This window comes from Schistocerca serialis, chromosome 5 (assembly GCF_023864345.2).
Source record: "Schistocerca serialis cubense isolate TAMUIC-IGC-003099 chromosome 5, iqSchSeri2.2, whole genome shotgun sequence".
NCBI classification, from domain to species: domain Eukaryota; kingdom Metazoa; phylum Arthropoda; class Insecta; order Orthoptera; family Acrididae; genus Schistocerca; species Schistocerca serialis.
Window position 1 is genome coordinate 527,743,417 of NC_064642.1, and position 15,640 is coordinate 527,759,056.

Genomic DNA, 15,640 nt, shown 5'->3' on the forward strand with positions numbered 1-15,640 from the left:
AATGTCCGATATTCTGCTGCTAGTGCCCCTTTTAATCACACAATAATGGCTGCAAAAAGGTAGTCGGGCCACTTAAATAACTACAAGTTTGAATATGTATTTATATGTAAAAATTGCATCACGGTGTTGGTACACAGTTTTCGATTTCTTTGAAGCTCTCTTGAAATAGGGAAAGACAAACCCCGCAATGAAACGTCAGTAATGTGTGCAGCTTCGCTTCGAATATTCATCAACAATCTACGTGCTAGATATTCTAGTTATCCCAAAAGTTTTAAGATACTTAAAGTTATTGGACGCTTTTAAACACCGAATGGTAATAATTAAAGAGCTGCTATTCATTGTGGTATAATTTGTGCAGTTATTGTCGCATGCCAGCGAATGCTGGTAGATACGGTGATCCGTTAATGCGGAACAGATTTACGTTGGAAAACAAAACAGTTCCAATTGGGGCCACCAGGTGCAAATCTGGCACTGCACACAGTTTGTATGACTGTATGACATCCACGCTGTCATCTGACACGCCATAAAGTGAGTGAACAATATGGCTGTTAGGCTGTTAGTGAAATTTATTGCTGTGAACGGCAGCATTTACAGTGCTGCAGTGAGAGCGTATCGCCGATTGAAAGAACTGAGGAGGGGCCCGGTGTCATTAACGGGTTTAAAGAAGATGATAACGAAATTCCCTAAGACGGGTGAGCTTGGTGTGGTACCCGGGAGAGGAAGCCGTTCTATCACACTGGAAGCTACTGACGAGGTTGTCGTTGCTGTAGCTGACGATGTAGCACGTGCACCGGATAGGGGTCAATTTTACACTGGTACGTGAACAAGATTAAGATAGTGAAGCAACTGAAACCTAACGATCCGCATCAACGTTCTGAATTTGCTCTTCGGTTTCTGGCACGGGTCTACGTCTTGACACGTGGCCAGGCATTATTCTATGGACTGACGAGACACATTCTACAATACAGGGTGCAGTGAATACACAGAATTGCCCAATTTTCTGTACTGTTATAACGCGTGTTGCACATGACGATCCATCGCGCTCCCCATAGGCGACTGTGTGGCGTGGATTCACAAGCACCTCTTTCCTCGGTCGTTCGTCTTTAAAGGGAACACATCCAGAGAGCCTCTCAGGTGTATCTCGACATCTGCACGTTATCGAGACCTCCATGTACAACATCTGGTTTGTGCTTAGCAAGGGCGCAACTGTGTTGAAACCACCGGTTTCATGTAAGATCTGCTTAAGGCTAACTTCCAAGAACGTATTATCTCCAGAGGTTTTCCAGATGCATGACCTGCAAAATCATGTGATCTAAATCTATGAGACTCTTGGCTTTGGGGTCTAAAGGAACACGCTCATTTTCTACCTGATGTGAAGGACAGGACACTGGAACACGTTGTTCATATTGCATCGGAATCGCTGTCAGCAACTGCTGATAAAGCTTGTTTTACGGATGCAGCGTCTACTCGGCGTTCCCGATGCTCGTAATGAACAAACATTGTAAACGGCGCTTAATAATCAAATCAACATTATGTCCTTCCCACGTTTATGCACATGTCCAGTTCCTAATCCATTGCATGTGGAAACATTTCTTTATGTTATGGTTACCTGACATGGTCATTCAGTACAGGAGAAGATCCGTAATTTTGTATTGTAGTCTTCTTTTGAAAACCAATTTATTTGTGAAGATCGCCTTATTAACGCAGTTACTGGATTACTAGTTTCGACAATATATATTGCCATCTTCATGTCCATTGAGCCGAGCAATGGTAGTTATATCATATTTTGCTCACACTGTCTCATTGCAACCATTCAATGTGCATAAAAATGGTGAGGCCTCACAATGACACCTACCACACGTGGCATGTCATTGTAATACCTCGACTTTTCCATGTGTATTGTACAGTACTTACGTGACAGACTCGTTAACCATTGTATGAAGTGGCTACATCTGTCTGGTTTTACGGATCTGAGGATAACAATACATATAACTGAAACTAGTAACCCAGTAATTGTGTTAACAAAGCGATCTCGTCAAATGATTTGGTTTTAAAAAGAAGACTACAGTACATTTCCATACGTCTTTCTTGAACTGACAGCGCCAGATGTATATCTGCTGGCCAAAGATGGAAATAATTTTTTTCTATCGTAAACCGATTTCGCATTAACACATCAGAACATCTACCAAGGTTCGCTTCCATACTACATTAATAGCCCACACAGGATCTCTGTGAGTAGCTGCGCTTTAATTAAATGGCTCTGAGCACTATGTGACTTAACTACTGAGGTCATCAGTCGCCTAAAACTTAGAACTAATTAAACCTAACTAACCTAAGGACATCACACACATCCATGCCCGAGGCAGGTATTTAATTATAACCACCCAATATTCAGAAATTTCGTAAATGCAGCACACGTGACAACTTTTAGTGTCGTGTTGAAATCTTCTACAAAAAATGCAAAAACACATCAGTTTCCCAACATGAACTGCAAGCTGTCTGTTAATTTGATAACGCTTACCATAAAATGTACTCTATTTGCCCAGCAAAAGAAGTCGTATAATGTAAGGCGATTTAAGATTTTGGTAAGTGTGGGAATAGCATACGAGTTTCTGGCCTGTTATCGATATCATGATCGCTGCTGCATTTGAATTTAAGGCACGATTACTTCTTCATGATCGATCATTCACAACTTCTACTGACTTTTTCTAAAAATATGAAGTTAATCGACAACTCATTTACCGACCTAGTACGTGCGGAAATTAGTAAAAGCGTGAAAAATCTCGTCGTCACATTGATGTTAAAGAGACACGTGAACATCATACCAAGAGAAATATAATTCTAATATGTCTTTTACAGTGATGAAAGACATGTAGATGATCTTACATGTATATGAGCCTCGGAATTATAATACTTGCAGCTTTACTTACAGCACTATACTTATTAAGTGACAGTAATCAAATATAAAGCAGGAAACGTTATAAGAAGGAAAAAATAAGATACTTAATACTAACAGCACATTAGAAATCTATTGGTTTCCAGATAGATCTTTGGTTCTGCAGTATGATGGTGAATTGCTCTTCCCAAATGCAGTGAAGGACGTGAATCCCCCCCAAGTTTCTCTTCCAAATGCAGTGAAGGACAGCAAGTACTGTGCTTAATTACTCCCATTTCCTGTTTAGAGTCACACATAAGTCTGATATTCCTTGAATTTACAGTGTTCTGTTACAAGTATCACTTGTCAAAAATAATTTTTTTTTTTAATTCCAGGTGGTTTTCGTTTACGAGCTTGCTTCGCGGAACTGGGACAATTTTCAACTTAAGTCATACGCCGAAGAAGTCGGAGGGAGATCTAACGTGGTAGTATCGTTTGAACTAAAGAGGCATAACTTGATACAAATAGCAGCTTTCGTCGCTCCAGCATTTGGTATGTACAACACGTACAGTTAACTTTGCTTTCTTATTGAAGCTACTTGAAGAAACGTGTTTATATTTGTTACGTAGTTAACTAGGATTCCACATATTTCGTAATTTTTGTAATTAATAGGATCAAAAAGTTCATTCCTACATATGTTGGATAAAAGCAACTTCATAATGAAAACAGAGGAGGGTAGGGGGTGTCGAAATAATCAAAATTTTCCAGGTAAACTACAGAACCGAAATGTACCGCTCTGTTGATACGGCGTTGCAGAAACGTATGCTGCTGTGGTTGTGCTCCACTGCTCTTTACTTACCGGCATTATTAGAACAAAGCAAACGGCCCTGCCACAGTGGTAACACTGGGTCCCATCAGGTCACCAGAGTTAAGCACGATCAGGTTGGCTAACCCTTGGATGGGTCACCGTCCTGGTATGCTGAGCCCTTGTGAGGCCAAGTGAGCAGCTACTTGGCTGAGAAATAACGGCACCTTTCACGGAAACTGGGAGAGCGGTGGGCTGACCACATGCCCCTACGTATCCACATCTAGTGACGCCTGCGGGCCGAGGACGACAAGCGCTCAGTCGGCACCTTTGATCCATCATAGCCTGGTCAGACGGTGTCTGTTTGTTTTTGATAGAACAAAAATTCGTTAATGGTCTCGGTTCATTAGCAAAATTAAAATATGTAGCCATTATATTTGATTGTTAGTAAAATTTCAACTTCGGTACCATAAGTTGACTGCCTTCTTTCACTGCTATTTCAGCAGTGCAGCTTCTTAACGCAACAAATTGTTGCTATTGCGGTACTTCTAGCGTATGTGATTTAACAGTCAATCTTTTCCTGGTAAACATCGCCGAAACATCGTATCTCACGTAATGAGCCATGGATAAGAATGTGGACTTCGCCTAGGTTCTTGACTGTTCAGCGGACGCCATTAACTTCAACTAATTTAATCAGCAACTGCTTCCTTCAATATAGTAGGGAATAACTGGGACATGATAGTTAAAAAGCACAAACTTCCACGCCTTCATCGTCGATTGGCTATTGCTTTATGACTTAAGCTCCACATTGGTGCATATCTGAGCTGTGGTTGTCGAGATACTTCTGCAGGATTCGAAATCCCCTACGTATTTTTACCGTATTACCAAACCGTTTCTCCCCTTTCGGTGTTGGAGATTTTGGTAGTGTTCTTGTACTGATCCTAACTCGAAGAAAATCTGTTGCAGAATCTGTTGCTTACTCTTTGTCTCTCTGGTGTTCAAGCGTGCTCCCTACAGCGGAGAATGTATTAACGTAAGTTCATAATTATCAGTGATAGCGTCGATGCGAAATATAGTGTTGTGCCAAGATTTAGTTATGGCGTCAGTAACGCAAACGACTACAAGACAGTCAGCATCTAAAAGGGGAAATACTATCTGCCAAGCGCCAGTTGAATCTGGCTGATAATGTCAAGAGTTGTTTGAAGCGGATTTTGGACAGATGGCACAAGACAATAGCATCTAAGATAACGAATGAGTTTAATTCACACCTTCAGCAAGCTATATGACGGAAATTATGCGAATTAAATGTGACATTCTTTAATGGCGAAGTAGCAGCATCAAAATCATTGTTTACACCACACAATACCTTTGCAAGACTGGTGCTGAGAGCATATGAATGGTGTACTTCATGATTGAGGGAATATTACCTGGACGAGCGACTCATCGTTTACGAGCTATGGCTATAAAACAACTGGACTGATGCTGTCACAGAGTGAGTACACATACGCCAAAGATGAAAGGCCAATAGCTGGGAAGCGTGAAGCATTCTCAGTCGAATGCGCCATCTCTGGTGTCTGTCGACAAATCATTGTGACCGTGGCCTTTATTTGTGTAAAAGGTGTTATTTTGTTTCTCTGGAAAAATGGTAACTGTAAAAAATAGAGCAACGAATGGTCGTGACGTTTCACATGAGACGTAAAAAACTGCTACTAGAACCTATCGTTTATTAACAGAAATGTATGGTGAAGACTACTGATCACCTACTCGAGTTTCTGATTGGTTCTAGCGTTCGTTGGATGGCTTAGAAGACTTTGAAGATGACTGAAGCCTGCGACGCCCTTCAACATCAAGAACGGAGAAAAAAGTTCAGTTGAGCAAATCAAGATTGAAAGCGTTGACGACTGTTATTTCCGTAGTCATTAAATTTGTTATCCTCACAGAGTTTCTGTATTCAAACTATAAATCATCATTACTACGATGCGATACTTGGTCAATCCCGCGACAAAATAAGAAAAAATAACCCGAATCGGGAGAAACAAGTAAGCGGTTCTGCATCAAGACAACGCACCAGCTCCTAGCGCGTTGTCTTTTAAGAGGTTTATAGCAAAATGGCTCTGAGCACTATGGGACTTAACATCTGAGGTCATCAGTCCCCTAGAGCTTAGAACTACTTAAACTTAACTAACCTAAGGACATCCAAGCCCGAGGCAGGGTTCGAACCTGCGACCGTAGCGACTGTAGCGCCTAGACCTGCTCGGCCACTCTGGCCGGCAGGTTTATAGCGATGTACAGCATACCAGTGCTAGACCACCGACCCTGTTCGACTGACCTAGCACCATGTGACTTTATCTGTTCCTCAAGATCAAGTCTGCACTGAAAGGAACAAGATTACGGTGTGCTGAAACAGTGAAAGATAAAGCGCCAGCTGCCAACAAGGAGCTCACAGACGAACACCTCCAGCACTGTTTCCATCGATGGACAATTGGCGTAGAGCGTTGTAGAGGTATAAGACGGGAGTATATTGAGGATGACAATAATGAAATGTTCACAGCCGTTGTCTCGCTATTTTACGTTATTCCCAAGGAAAGTATGTGTTTGCAGTTGTAGAAAGCCACTGATAATTATGAATAGGGCTCAGTGATCAGGTACTTCTCCATGCCACATCTTGATCTTACTGTACTTGTCGGGTGAGCAGCCTAGATGGCGTGATTATCGCATGATTCTGGGACGAGGCTGGGGTGACTACTTCGCTGCGGAAGGCGAAATAGTCTTATACTTCACGACAAACGGCTCTGAGTACACTTACCACTAGTCAATGATAACTGTGCCAAACAGATACTGAATGTATACTTGTGACTGGAGGGGCCGGATTCAGGCTTCTAGATAAAATGGGGGAGGGGGGGGGGGTAGAGTGTGTGTTTGGGGGGGGGGGGGTGTTACTTCCTCTGCTTCTTCGATGGTTACTCTCAGAAATTCTGGACCTCTTCAGCCAATGTTACCAATATTATTAACTGCGTTTCCCAGTCAAAGACCAGCTCACTGAGATAATTATGCTCCAGTTCAAATTTCTGGAATTTGTCATGGTATACTAGGTGCGTCCAATAAGTAACACACCTTTTCTTTTCTGAAAGCAGGTTGGTTTTATACTCGATTCTAATATACCGTACTATCACGCACTCTTTTCGCTAAAGCTTTCTATTTTTCAATGTAATTTCTGTTCAATGCAGCGTCCTTACGCCACCTTACTGGGAGTTCCTGGACAGCTCTATTGGTAGCTGTCGGTGCCAACGTCTTGCTGCATAAATAGCCTCTCAACCACATACTGCTTCCCGTGGAGTGCACTCTCCAATTGGGCCAAAGATGGAAGTCGGAAGGTGTGAGATCCGGGCTCTAGGTGGATGAGGAATAACGACCAAATGTGTTAATTTCAATTCTAATGATCAACGGCCTCAGTTGCACCGTTTACTTAGAATTTACCTACGTTTCAGTCGGGATAACCCACCCTTCTTCAGAATAACAGTAACTAGCGTTTGTCCATAATGAACATCACCAAGATAAGACTACAAATCCATAAATTATCGTCAAACTATAGAAATTATCTGGAATTGCCTCGGCCCCACTTCGCGACCGCGATGCGACAGCCAAGAATGCTGTACAGGAACTCAAGAAATTTGGGTTATCCTGACTGAAACCTAGGTAAATTCTAGGCAAACGGTGCAGCTGAGGTTGTTGATTATTAAAATTAAAATTAATATTTACACAATTGCTGACAGGGCCGCGAAATATGGAAGATATTAAAGTATTGTGCTTTTTTCCTGGGTTCGCAGGCTTGTTTGAGGCCTTGCGTTATTATGGAGAAGAAGTTCGTTTCCATTTTTGTGGCAAGGAACACACTAAAGTCGTTTCTTCAATCTCCTGAGGGGAAGACAATACACTTCAGAGCTGATCGTTGCACCATGAGAGAGGACATCAGACAAACAACCTCTTTATACCCAGAGAACACCGCTGCATTACTTTACCGGCCGAGGATGCAGCTTTAAAAAGTTTCTTCGGAGGAGAGGTGGTGTAGCGTCATTCCATCGATTGCTGTTTTGCATCCGGTTTAAAGTGATTAACCAATGCGTCATCGTCTGTGAAGACACTCGACAAAAAATTGTCACTATCAGCGCAAGCAATTCTGTGCAGATGGTCCGTCGTTGCTTCTTGTGGCCTCCTGTTATGCGGCGAGGAACCCAGCGGCACACACCTTTGACTGTCCCAACTGCTGCAAGAGTGAGTCAGCGCTACCAAGAGAGACGTCCAGTTATGCAGTGAGCTGTATGTTTGTGATCCGCCGATCACCGGAAATCATGGAATGCATTCACAGCTGTGAATATCGACTACCTTCAGCCCTATAATGGAATAACGACACTAATAGTTTGTGCCGGACCGGGACTCGAACCCCGATTTCTCGCTTATAGCGCGAGGTCACCTCATAATTTTTCTCTTTAGGGGAACCTTACCGGTGCCCGAAGGGAGGTGTGGGGGCAATGTGGGCAGAGGCGCAACCCGAGGCCTGGCCACCACGTCGCGTTCCCACCCTCGAGGAACCAAACATAGCATAGGGAACGTGGAGTAGAAGTACAATAACATCGTTTATTTATTTATTTTTCTTTTCTTTCCTTTATTTACTTACTTTTCTCATTACTACCACCGAGAATATCAGGAAACCAGAGTCACGCGAGGAGGAGGGCGTAGCAAGACGTCAGACTAAGATGAACATTTCGATTTCTAGTGAACATATCGGTTCTAAGTGTGTAAGAGGCGAGGATCAACTCTTCTTGACAGCAACACCCCAGGTCTGGCATAGGTTTAGGAAGACACTGCATAAGAGAAAGATTGTCTGTATTTTGGATTGAGGACTACTGCACAATGGCGTTCATTAAGGAACTGCCAAAAGTCAGGGATATTTTTCTCGCCATCGGTCAACAACTAGCGTGCTGCGTGTCCACAAATTCGATTCATAGGGCTCATCTTTGATTGCGGGAAGTATACCGTGTCCGGAAAGAGGAGCAGTTGAGTAGGTATCAGATGACACCTCCCACCGATCTGCGTACCAGGCAGTGCTCGTCGTGGTGTCCATAACATCACAGTCGACACACAGCGGGGTGTCTGCGAGGTGAATCCTGTGAAGGCGTGACCAGCATACGTGCTTCCCATTGACAGTAAGGTACTATGCCGACAGGACGTCAGTGTCAAAATAAGGAGAGCACACCGATCGCCAAACGGCTCGCCAGTCGACGTGGGGAAGCTTCCCCTAAATCACGTTCGGTGACCAGTGCTGCTGAAGGAAACCATAGATCGCTTTCGCGGATGTCAATCGCGCCGGAAGAATCACAGTACGGACGTAGTTCAGTTCAACGAAAATGTGGTGGAAGTAAAAGAAGGACGGCGAGACTTCTGAAAGTTGGATAGGTATTGAGAGAGAGTTTGGTGCAGGGGCACGTAGCACTACGGCGCCACAACGTCATTTGAGAGCCAATGAAAAGGGCTACCGCTCTCTCAGACACATGATACGTACCTAAACCGCCCTTGCACCGCCGGGGAGTGAGGGTTTCATGCCTTATCTTGAATAGCAAACCGTGGCAAATGAAACGGACCCAATGGCACTAGCATGGGGCGGGCCATGGATGGTGGAATAGAAAGTGTCTGCGCCACGTGGGGGGATACGTGACGCCAAGCACACATTTAGGTATTGTGTGCATTGCAGAAAATCGAGCGCTCGTAAACGGTGATCTAAGAGCGCAGCTGGTAGTTTGGAAAGTAGACGTCGGTAGTTGAGGCCAATTGCGAAATCGAGTCCGAGAGATCTAACAGTATCAGCTACACGCTAAGGAGCAGCACTGTCCGCTGGAAGTCCCGCACCTATAGCCATGGCGTTCGATTTGCAGACATTACACCGAGAGACAACCCAGAGAGGCGGTGACAGAGGTAGCATAGCAACGGTTCCATGGCGAATGCATACAGCGGTGATTAGAGCGGGCAACCTTAACGCACTGATCGACAGATCGAGATGGGAGGAGTAAGACGACCACTGTAGGGTACACGAAAAGTAGTTCCATGAAGGAGACGATAGTATCAGGGTAACCCATATTGCAGAGCACCCCCTCCAGGAAGTCGCGACAGACACAATCGAACGCCTGGCTGAAGTCAAGAGCTACCAGGCATACGACGAGCGTGAGCAAGAGCGATTATGTCCCGATAGCGGCAGAGGGCAGTGCGGATGTTGTTGGTACCTCCCAAACAAGGTTGATTTGGGGAAACCTCGTACCGAGCTGTCCGTTTAAGCCGCGCAGCGGGGTAGCCACGCGGTCTGAGGGCGGCTAGTCACGGTCCGTGCGGCGCCCCCCGTCGGAGGTTCGATTCCTCCCTCGGGCATGGGTGTGTGTGTTGTTCATAGCTTAAGTTAGGTTAAGTAGTGTGTAGGCTTCGAGACCGATAACCTCAGCAGTTTGCTCCTATAAGACCTTATCACAAATTTTCAGCTTAAGCCGCCTAGTCAACAGCCGGGTAAGGATGTTTGTATCGCTGTTGAGTAACGCCTAGGGGCGGTAATTGCATATCCGTGAGGTAGTGCGAGGCTTGTGGGTGGGAATGAGGAAACCATTGAGGAAACAGTCTGAACTCGGCATGAAAGGTGACATAAGTTCCTGACAAATTTCCGTCCACACTGGCGCCAGTTGGGGACGAAATGTCAGGGAAATCTCCAACGGGGGGCTGTCAGGGCCAGGTGACCTGTTCGTAGAACACGCCTGGACAGCGTCATGGAATGGTTCAAATGGCTCTGAGCACTATGGGACTTAACATCTGAGGTCATCAGTCCCCTAGAACTTAGAACTACTTAAATCTAACTAACCTAAGAACATCACACAAATCCATGCCTGAGGCAGGATTCGAACCTGCGACCGTAGCGGTATCGCGGTTCCAGACTGAAGCACCTAGAACCGCTCGGCCACACCTGCCGGATTGACATTGATAAACAGATCCATCGTCGCATCCACGGCAACCCAGCCAAAGGAGAGTATGGAGACCGCCGCAGTGTCGGTAGGGCGGTGAAGTGGTTCAGAGTACAGCGTAACATAATGTGCATGGAGGACAGACCCGATGTCCCGTTGGGTATCAAAACGCTGCACACCATGTCGTAAGAATATTAATCAGATTCCTCTGACGGTGGCGTCGTTCCGCTACGATGTGGTACATAGATGGACACTATTGCACTAACTCATCGCACGTGCGCGCCCTGACCATAGCTCCTTCAAGATGGCAACGAGAGAGGGACGTGAACTGTGCCTTGGCACGACTCGCTATCGTCTGGCGCTCTGGCGAATGCAGCATCGTACCACACTCCTGGAGAGGGGTGAAATAGAATTCCTTAGTCCGTCGCCGCCACGCCACAACCCCCCTTCCGTAACCAGTAAAGGCCTTTCTGAGGACAGACTTTGCAGAGAGAACCCACCATGACAGGGCAGTCTGACAGGCATCACGGCGTCGACGACAAGGTGCCCACGTGGTCTCGATGAGCTGCCGGCAGTCTGGAGAAGTAAGGTAGATTGTGTTCAGTTTCCATGGTCCATGACCGAGTCACACCCTTGGCGGGAGAGATTGTGGCGCAGGTATACGTGTCATGGTGAGAGAACTCAGCGGGCCAGACTTCAGCACCCTGCACCCCACTGACAATATCACGGGAGATGTAAACACGATCGAGTCGGCTGGAAGAATGGCTAGTGAAATGTGTAAACCCCGGACGATCGCCATGAACATGCTCCCAAGAATTGACGAGGCTGAGGTGCTGGAGAATTGTCGCTAGCGCCGTGCATGAAGAGTTACGTGGCAGATGGTCTTTGGGTGCCTGGGTGCAGTTGATATACCCCCCCTCCCTCCCCACGATCAATGCATCCTGCCGACCCAGGAAGAGAAACGTGACTGAGAAGAAGGTGGAAATTTCACAGCGGGGACCCGAATCAGATGGCGCATAGACATTGGCGATCCTGATGCTACTAAACGTGAGCGCCATACCTCTGGCATCAGGGAGATAGGCAAATGCATCAGCGAGGATACGGTCACGTAAGAGGATCGCCACCCCACTACCAGTAGGGGAAGCATGAGAGACATGTGCTGTAAAACCATGGGGAGCACAGAAAGTTGTATCATGCACCTTCTGGAGGAGACCTACATCAACGTTCGCGGCGGACAGCATATCATGGAGTAAAATCAGTTTGCGGTGTACGCGAATAGTGCTGATATTGACCGTGTCTATGCGATAAGTCTGGAAAGCTGCCATCGCCAGGAGGACAGGCGATGCAAACATGGGTGAAGCACAGAGAACTCCCTGTTAGGCCCCAAGGACGGGCACACCACTGTGACTGGGAGGAAGCCGACCCCACCAAGTTGGCGGGAGGGGGGGGGGGGGTTCCATCGTCCTGTATACTTCCAGAATGTCCTTACTCAGCATCGACGTCGACCGCCCAGGAGAAAGACGCGTCACCGAGCCATTTCAACAATGGAACATTATCAGAGGTGCGCACATAGGTATCGTCAGACACAGAAAGGGAGGCCCCCGCATCAGACACAGGCGGGGGAACGTCGGTGTCCGGAGATGGACGCTGACTGGAGACGGAGGCAGGGAAGGGCGTCGCGTCGTCAGGTGTCATGGCGTCAGAGGACACCGCACCATCAGTAGCAGGGTCGTCATCCTGTGCACACATCCGATGGATGCAGTCATCAAGAGGGGTACGGCGCGTCTCTTCCGTTTCCTCGGCAACCGTTGCTTCCTAAGATATTGTCCCGTGTCGGATTGCGGGCGGCAATCGTCCGACATGTGACCAGACGACATAAACGCAGAGGTAGGTACAGATCAATCATCAACAACCATTGGGTCGGGACAGACAGCTTGTGCCTGCTGACGGTCGTCGTTCATTTGTATTGTCTCCGACAGAGGTGTAGGAGAGACAGGCGAATCGTCCATCGCTTCGTCGAGAGAAGCTAACACGGGTACAGATCGATTCAGAGGGGGCGTAGCAGGCAGCACCGCCGGAGACGCGTAAGACAGAGGTAAAACAGTGCGTGCCGCAGGAGAAGCGACGTCTCCCATCGGCGTCTGAACCAGTCTACGTCGGAGACTTTCAGAACGGACATGGCCTTCCTGGCCACAGCCTGAACACATGACGACAGCCTTGCAGCCGGCAATAACCACGTAGGAAGGCATGTGTTTTCCGTAGTTCAATTCTTATCTGACGGACACCATAGAGGACACAGTACGCACAACGTCAGTGCACAGCTCGTCATTCGCCAGCTTTATGTGCACAGTAGTACTGAGGATTGAAAAATGTATTCCGACAACGTCTTACGGCGGGAGACGCATTTCATTCCGTATAAAACGTTCAACTTCATACGCCTTCGGTCGTTCGTGATCTAGTGGAAAAGCGTCTATATGTCAGATAACGGGTATACGGCCGTGGGCACAACCATCCCATCAACTTCTGTACCTTCACGGGGCTTCTACTTACCTTCTTCTGGAGCTGGCGGAACTGAGTTAGACGTCGGTTGTTGCCCCCCCCCCCCCTCATCCCCCATCCCCTATTGACGTAGCTGGATGATGAGAAAGATCCTGTGGGTGATCAGGCACATGAGTCTTACAGGGGTCCAGCCGGAATGCCACTACATATCTGAGATATTGGTAGAAGGCATCAGATCTGTAGGTCGGATCTGGCAATCCAGCGGTGCAGACGCTCTGAGCGAGCTACCCTCTTTTCTGCTATCCAAGAAAGTCTTTGGATTGCTGTCATACATGATGATCACTATGCATCCGCCGGTATAGAGGTAGGACAGAACATGCTTACCGAGTGATACCTCACATCTTGGTCTGCGATTGACTTAAGGAAAAACATGCAAGGTGGACCCACATATTTGTCATTTGTTGTTTCACATAACACACTTTATGGCCTTACAACAACGTTAACATTGCTATTTAAACTTATTAAAAGATTAGAGTAGTCATTAAAGCTTGAAAAGGCTCAAATATTTAAAAAATAATCTCAGAAATTGCACCATACAGAGCAGGACATGAAAATCGAAAATACAGTGTTCCCAACACAAGAAAAATCACATCAACTGTGTTTGGCTGCAAGTAGGTTCAACAACGAATTTTATCAACCAAATGAATTACAATAAAGCCGTTAGATTTACTTACAATTGCTTAATTCTTTTTTCTGAAAAAAAGATCGACTTTAACAATCGTACCATTAGGAGCAGGGCAACAAAATGGGAATTACAAAGTCCTAAGTAGAAGAAAAGTCACACAATTGGCGTGGATGCAGTCAGGTTCAACAAAAAATTTTATCAACAAAATTAATTACAATAACGGCTGTAAAGTGTACTAATAAATTGCAAGCTTTGGTAACCGTTACACAGTCGGACAACATTCATCCAAATACTGTAATGATTACAAAACACGCCACTGATTGGAGCTGTAGGAAGACTGCTTAGCAATGCATAACCATTAATAAGAAAATCCACTGAGCAATAAAATACACAGTACCTCAAACAGCCCAACTGGGAAGATATAAAATATAAACATAAATGCTCACCCGTATATTGCAACCAAACATTAACAACAACCCTTTATAAAAATGCATGTAACTGAAAGTTACTTCAAATGGCACAGGCGAGCAGAAACATTGAAACACCCTTTAATAACTATTCTATTGCCCAGATTTCACGGTAAGTTAAAGTAAATACAACTGAAAAGTACTTCAACAAGTACACACCAGCAGAAACTATGACACAAGCTTTAATAACTATAAAATTGTCCCAAATTACAAGTAAGCTGAGAGCTACAGAGGACTGCTATCAAGACCAACAAGGAATAAGCAGCCAAATTTCACAGCAAGTGTAGTAGCTATTGACTGTGGATCTAGGTAAGGTTCTGCAGTTTATATTGATAAGTAACAGGTCTTAAACTTAACTAGCTGAGAAGTCGTAATAAGAGTGCCAGCTTTAAAAGAATAGCTACAGAATTATAACGATGAAGAACGTCAAGATTGACAAACACGTTTTAACCTCCTCAGCTCTTGAAATTCACCAAACTTATCTAACTACTGGATCCCGCATAAACGGCGACACTCCACAGTGGCAAGCATGAAACGCTCAACATTACTTAACGTGAGCCACCATAACGTGACTGCTAAGGGCAGCAGACCACCGGTAAAGCCGGCCGCTGTGACTGAGCGGTTCTAGGAGCTTCAGTATGGAACCGCGCGACCACTACGGTCGGAGGTTCGAAACCTGCCTTGGGCATGTATGTGTGTGATGTCCTTAGGTTAGTCAGGTTTAAGTAGTTCTAAGTTTAGGGATCTGATGACCTCAGATGTTAAGTCCCATAGTGCTTAGACCATTTGAACCATTTGAACTACCGGTCAACCCGGACGTCGTGCGACGACGGGAGTGCCTCCTAGCCAACAGACAAACACGCCTCTGCTCCCAGGGAACAGGAACGTTTAGTTTGCGCCAAAGCAACCCTGGCAACAAACATGAAAAGGGAACAGTTTACTGTGCAAATACTCTCACAAGAATGGCCAAGGTGAAAAAGAAAGTTAGTTAATGGGAAAGCGGGTACCAATTCTGTTAAAGTTAACACTTCTTAGAAATTAGTGGTACACGTATCAGCGCCTGCTGGTATAGTAACAGAAACATGCAAATGTACCACCTTGCCTCCCACATGGATCCGGCCACAATTTACTTCCATCACGAAACCTACAACAGAGAATAATCTCACACTTGCACGAAATATGGCCTAGAAAACATATTGCAATTAGTAACACTGACTGATGGTCATGCGCTAAAACTCTGGTAGGCGCGTTAAAAAAAAGTCCCATTTCTACCAGTTCTACAAAACACAGATACGGCCTTACAACATCAAGAAT

The 15,640-nt window shown here is 45.7% G+C and overlaps 1 protein-coding gene across 1 annotated transcript in view; it reads left to right on the forward strand.

Moving 5' to 3' along the window:
• The window catches only part of LOC126480914 (neuronal acetylcholine receptor subunit alpha-3-like), a 142,098-nt gene that overhangs the window by 50,191 nt on the left and 76,267 nt on the right, over nt 1–15,640 (forward strand). The window contains exon 6 of the mRNA XM_050104321.1: nt 3,271–3,427. Within this exon, the coding sequence (XP_049960278.1) occupies nt 3,271–3,427 (157 nt within the window). The remainder of the gene's footprint in view (nt 1–3,270; nt 3,428–15,640) is intronic.